Source organism: Uloborus diversus, chromosome 6 (genome assembly GCF_026930045.1).
Source record: "Uloborus diversus isolate 005 chromosome 6, Udiv.v.3.1, whole genome shotgun sequence".
Taxonomy (NCBI): domain Eukaryota; kingdom Metazoa; phylum Arthropoda; class Arachnida; order Araneae; family Uloboridae; genus Uloborus; species Uloborus diversus.
The window spans coordinates 2,865,655-2,872,370 of NC_072736.1; the positions used below are offsets into that span (position 1 = coordinate 2,865,655).

At 34.6% G+C, this 6,716-nt stretch overlaps 1 protein-coding gene across 1 annotated transcript in view; it reads right to left on the reverse strand.

Moving 5' to 3' along the window:
- The window catches only part of LOC129224153 (SCO-spondin-like), a 63,475-nt gene extending 58,987 nt beyond the window's left edge, over positions 1-4,488 (reverse strand). Inside the window, exon 1 of the mRNA XM_054858569.1 lies at positions 4,423-4,488. Coding sequence (XP_054714544.1) covers positions 4,423-4,468 — 46 coding nt within the window. The 5' untranslated portion in view covers positions 4,469-4,488. The remainder of the gene's footprint in view (positions 1-4,422) is intronic.
- Positions 4,489-6,716: the final 2,228 nt, after the last annotated feature.

Consider the following 6,716-nt stretch of genomic DNA (forward strand, 5'->3'; position numbering starts at 1 on the left):
AACAGTAGGAAATTTCATTATAAAAAGCAGAGCTGGCTTTCTTATTGTCCTTTGGCAACGGGTTAAATATTTATTTCAGTTCTCGCTCAACAATAGGTTAAAATAAATAATAATCATTTGGGAGATATAACCATCCAATGTTTAAATTAATTAATTAATTAACAAAAACGTTTCCGATTCGATCCATCGCGCTTCGAAACCATGCTTGTCACAACTTAATTACACACAAAAAATTTGATCAAAATTGGTCTAGCCGTTTAAAAACCTTATGGTGACAATCGTCCGCACAGAAGATTTTTATATATTAAGATTGAGGCATACTGTTGTCTAGTGCAGTACTTATTCAGTTAATATTAGGCATGTTTTGACTTTAAATGTTTTCAGAATTTCTGAAGTGCACACTGGGCAAAGTGAAATGGCTCATTTCGTTTACTTATTCAATTAATTATGTATTCATTAATTAACAAATTCAAATTCGCTTATTTTTTAATTCATTAAATACTTTATTTACTCATTTTTGTTTCCCATATTAGTAAGTAATTAACTTCTTATTGAATAATTTGTACTAACTAACTACTTGTACTTCATTATTTATTTACTTATTCATTCATTCGTTTATTTATCAATTCATTTGATAAAAAATATTTTCAGTAACAAAGTAGAAAATATTTCATTTGAAAAATATTTAATTTTTCACTTTGGCCCATACATGGGGTAAAATTTTTCGCCTTTTTTTTTTTTTTTTTTTTTGTGTGTGTGTGTGTGTGTTTTGTGAGAGACTGCATTTACACTTGAATACGTTAGCCGATATCACTAAAGAAAAAACAACTGATCTTAAAAAAATGCGTAAATTAAAGTACCTTTTTGCAAAAATACTATGCGTGTTTGTATTTATTTTTTCCTTTTTTCAAAGCCAAAAAACATGTGTCAGGCTTGTCGAGTTTTCGGGGCTCTAATTTTAATTATATGACTTTAAAATGCTTATTTTTTTTAACTCACTATTTTTCATCTCAAATTTAGAAAATTTCCCGCGACGAGACCCCCGGTATGCCCCTCCCAATCCCCCCTGAATATTTTAATTTAAGTTGGTGCAAGTCAAGTGCCCTACCTTATATCAATGACTAGCTGCAACACTGCACAGCTCCCCATAAAATAGAACAAAAAAAATGTCTCTTGACAAGACAAGTGAATTGATCTAGTTGAACCAGAAAATTTGTATACCAATTTTTAGATTGTTTTACTTTGAAAACGTCATGTGTGTGTGTGTGTGTGGAATTGAAATTTTTGTTTAACACTTCAACATATGTATGAGGTTAGTTCCCTGTATTGGCCATAATAGCCAAACTGCTTCGTGAAAAAGTTAGCCAAAAATAATCAATCTGTAGGAAAATCGCTATCCCTTCTGGGTATTGGAAGTCTTCAATGGCTACCAAAAGACTTATGAGACATTACCTGTTCTTTTATGTGCCAGATATATTGATTGATATGATTGTTTACATGCTTGAACATTTTTCTCAATATATTGGTTAAATAATTGCTTCATTATTATATTTAAATCTTCTGATCAATAAATTTTACATTTCTTAGTCTTAATCATGTTGTGAATGATAAATACTAAGCAAAAATGTAGATCGGTTTGGCTAATACTTTTAACTTTTTTCTAGCCAAGTGTAATCGATAATAGCCAAAATGGTTAATAGTAGTCGAACCTGGCAGCCCTAGTACTGCAAGGTGCTTTTTGCCTAATTAATCGAATCATTGTTCCCCAAACGACAGTGAGAAAGAAAAAAATATATATGTGAAAAACGGTTTGTTAATGCACTCTTGCTGAAAATGCACCACAAAACTACGAATAAAAATTTTGGCCAAGAGTATAAAGTTGAGAGTGCAAGTAGAAGTTTTGAACTGAATTCACAAAGGGTGAAAATCATGCAGCAGGAAAGTATTAATAGCATTATTTCTTTATTCAAACCTTTAAATCAACATTATAAACTATAGTACTAATTCATTCCAACTATAGGCAGGAAAGGTTACTTAACAGTTGCCCCCCCCCCCCAGTCTTTTTTCTGATTTTGAATGAATAAGACTAGGGGTTTCAAACTTTTCCGTTTCGCGACACGGAGAGCGAACTTTAAAGAGTTAGAATTTTCTCACGGCACGCTACACTGTCTCTGTTACATACACATACATCGATACCATGGACACCTCGCGGCACCCCTCACCTCCTCCTAAGACACCCCAGAGTATCGTGTCACTCAGTTTGGGAACCCTTGAATTAGACTAAAAGTTAACTAGTGTTGTTTAAAGGATTTAAACACTATTATGCTCGTTCTAATCGTACAAGGCTAAAAAAAGGGGGGGGGGGGGGGAATCGCTTGTTGTAGTTTTAAGAGGGTTTTAAAATGGTGGAATATGAAAATGAGCTGCACTGTGTTCAATTTCATATTAGCGAATTTACATGAAAATTACTCTTGAAATCGGGAAAAGAAAAGGAGAGATATAAAATAAAATTTTATAGAGATAAATTTTCATCGTATATGAGGCTAAATGCAAAGTTTCAATGTCGCTCTTATTTAGAAGTGTGTGCGATATGTATTTTAAAATGTATATCAGGCGTCGTATGCTTAATAAAAATGTTTAAAAACACTAAAAACTAAAAAAACATGAGGCATTTAAAAATAAAATGTCATTCAGTAGCACCAGAACCCAGAGCACAAATTAAAAGTACAAACTGTAGTTAAGTTTTTTTTGAGCAATCACGATTGCTTATTGTTCTCACTTGACTGTTTTGAATTCCTATCATTTTATTTTCCCGCCAGCACCCTCTGCCAGCTCCACCGTCGCGTCGACCGGCCTCACGATGCTGCTCCTCTTACGGAAACCGTCTCCAGGTTGCGTCCATATCCTACACACACACACGCCTACACACACGCGTACACACACATACACACACTCATGCCTGCACACAGATACAAACACACACTCCTACACACACACACACACACACACAAACGCCTACACACACGCGCGTACACACACAGCACTGCATACACAACACGCACATACATGCATACATACATACACACACACACGCACCCACACTAATGCGCCTACACAAACACACACGCGCATTCATACACACACACGCTCGTGATTGCGAAAAACATAATTTAAATTCAAAATGCCAAAAATTCAAATTAATATTTTTTTTTTTTTTTTTTTTTGATCAAACAAGATGAAAAACTCTCAACAGCTGAAAAAGCAAGCAAAAACCAAACAACTCTTTGCAACCTGCTGGTGAAACTGAGGTTTTTACTTTATTTTAGGTTCATCATCCTGCAATAGCCATGGCAGAGTTGAAGGAAAACACTTCACAAAACAGCTGAGTATATCCTCACATTTCTGGCTAAACATATGAGGCAGTGAGAAGCAAAGGGATGTAAGGGACAAAATTAAAATTTGGAGATAACCAGTTCAAATGGTAGGTGAACCTCTCTTATGTCTTGGGCAATAGATAGTACAAGTAGCTCTGGTAGGTACTGCTATGCAGAATGATTTAGAAAAAAAACAATTCAATGAAAGCCTACCCATGATCTTATCTTTAAACGCGTTTTACTCAAAACTTGAAAATGTCCGCTTACATCCCTTTGCTTCTCACTGCCTCATATTTTATCACACCAGTAGAGGTTTGCAAACACGGAATGGCATTGAAGGTTTTTGCTTGTAGCAATGATGGATTCTATTTCTTATGCTATATATATACATATATACTATATATTATATAGGTTACTATTTTAGACTGCTGAGCTCAAAATAAGAGCGAAACTGCAGTCACTGGATGTTGTAAAGTGTTTTTTGGTTCTTGCTTGCAATTCTGCATTTGTTCTGGCAATGAAGCTGTCATTTGTAGACCAGCTGAAAAATGTAGCTTCGAAAACAATGGGTCAAACGGTACTTCTCTTGCAAAGTTTTAAAAAAGAAAAGTATCGTTATCAGAGACAGAGAAAGTACCTGAAAACAATAAATCAACATGACTGCAGAACACTAATTCATCTATGAGATACTTCTATGATTTAGTGTTGCCAAATAAATAAAAACTATGGGCATATGTTTGAATGTGCATATTTTGCACGCTTGTAACAGAAAATTTATTGCATGCACTTTAAAAGAAATTTAAATGGACTCTAATGGAATTCTAATTATGAGTTCGTTGTTGAAAGATTGCATGTTCAACTAATTAACAGATCGAGCAGCAAAATGCCAGATAATTGGAATTTTAAAAACAAATTAAGAGTCCCCCATACATTCTTTAATACGAGATTCGTTACACAGAGAATTTACTGTGCAAGGAAAAGGATAATCTAGCCACCGGAGGACACTGAAAAATGTTTGAAAAAAATTGTGATTTACTACAGGACTTACCGTTGCAGATCACAGAACAGATCACTACGAAAAGTAGCGACCTCATGTTGGGACATTCAAATTCCCTAACGCATAGCATCCATGGATGGTCTACCTTTAAAGCAATCGTTCGGTATGTAGCCAGCTGCCATCATTAGGCTAATAAGGAACAATTAGCTGGGTCGAATGGAATCGAAGCAAATTTACTTTTCATGGGGAATCCTCTTCTACCTACAAAGGGGGATTAATTAAGATAAGAAAAGTAAAAGTATTTGAGGTTCGCAAATTGGACAAGGTAAGGATTGTTTGAGGATTACGCTTCTGGACCAGCAGCTGCCTCTTAGGTCAGAAGACACCAAGGCATGTTACATCCCAGTAAGCAAAATATCTTGCCTCAGTATTGCATAAAGGTTGACATGCAAGAAAAATCATCTTGCATTAATACTGCCTCAATGTTGTTATGTTACTCCCTTTATGCTGTCAGCATGCTGCCACAATATTGACTGACAAGGTGTATGCAGCATAATATCAGGAAAATATCAAGGTAGGCTGCTTTTGTAACATTGCATACATATTGATATGACAGGATAATATCAAGATGTTGTCATGACAGCATGATATCAAGGTCTAGGCAAGATGATCTTGCTTTTGTAATCTTGCATACGTATTGATATGACAGGATAATATCAAGATGTTGTCATGACAGCATGAAATCAAGGTCTAGGCAAGATGATCTTGCTTTTGTAATATTGCATACGTATTGATATGACAGGAAAATATCAGGATACATTGACATGACAGTATGAAATCAGCACGTTTGCAAGGTGTTTTATCCATTTATTTATTTGTATTATTTTCACTTCAAACTCGAGAATTAAATTTCATTCTTTAATTATTTCTGTTACTCTTCAAGATAGTTTTCTAGCCTGAGAATATTTTCTTAAAGCTGACATCTGATCGGAAATTCATATAAAGATATTAATAGTACTCGCAGTTTAATTTAAAAAATGAAAGTTTCTTTGTTTTGCGTAATACTTGACTTATTTTATAAATTCATGCTTCTAATTGTATTATAAAGACATAAAATGCCTAGTTAGGAATAATTGCGGAAGTTTTTATAACACATTTAAGAATAAAGAAAGCAAAATAATAAATAAGTAAATAAATACAATAAAGTACATTTCCAAATGGATGTCAGCATTGAAAATATCCCATGGACAAAACACATGAATTTATCTTAAAGAATAACATAAATAACCATTGAATAAAATTAATCTTACTCATGAGATTGAAGTGATAATACGAAATTCTGGGCTTCATGTCCTTTGTTTCAAAGTCTAGGGACGAAAAAAGTTATTTTCGGCCATTTCTAACATTGATCGCACATCGTCTGCGATATGACTTGTTTAGTACTATATTAATAAACAAATATAGTTATCAGTCATTCATAAGTTTTTCCTAAAACAATACTATTCCACACTAATATCTAAGCAACCAACTTAACGAAGCCTAAAAGAATGCAACGCCACGTGCAGCACCTCTGAACCGATTGAGGTCGAAGCAGGAAGAATGTGCCAGCATGGGCAGAAAGAACTGTGCGCATGCGCAAGTATCAACGAAGGTCCACCTGTTCTATTGTGTACTAATTACCTTGACGGCGACAGCATGAAATCAATATCATCTTGACGGCGACAGCATGAAATCAATATCATCTTGACGGCGACAACATGTATGCAATGTTGTTATTGTAAGATAATATCAATATTGATATTTTAAGATGAATGCAATGTTGCATACGTGTTGTTATTGTAATATTGCTTTTTAATCTTTATGCAAGCTTTATGCAGTATGAAACACGTCAATATTGACGCCGTCAGTATAATATCAAGATCTGTCAAGGTTGATGCAAGAAATTTTGCTAGTAGGGATTTTACATAATGACATAATATTGCTTAAGATGACTATTTGAAGAAATGGCGCTCCTCAAAGAATCCGGAGATTGTGAAATGTCAGCTGGAATTGAAAGCTATGGAAATATGAAATACTAGTATGAATCAAATCAAACAAATTTTAAGTCATCAGTTACAAAATCATGAAAAGAGGTTTCCTTGAGATTAGCAAGACTTCCTTTTCCGCATTTCAAATACCGAAAGCTGATACAAAATTGAAGAGCTTTACTCAACGTGTGGTCTGCGGGCCGCATGCGACCCTAGAAGCTTTTGAAAGTCTCCCAGTAACGTCTACTAAAAAGCTTAAAGAGCCATAATATAAACATATTTATCCGTCGGTACACCCTGAAAACGGGCTTTTTCCCT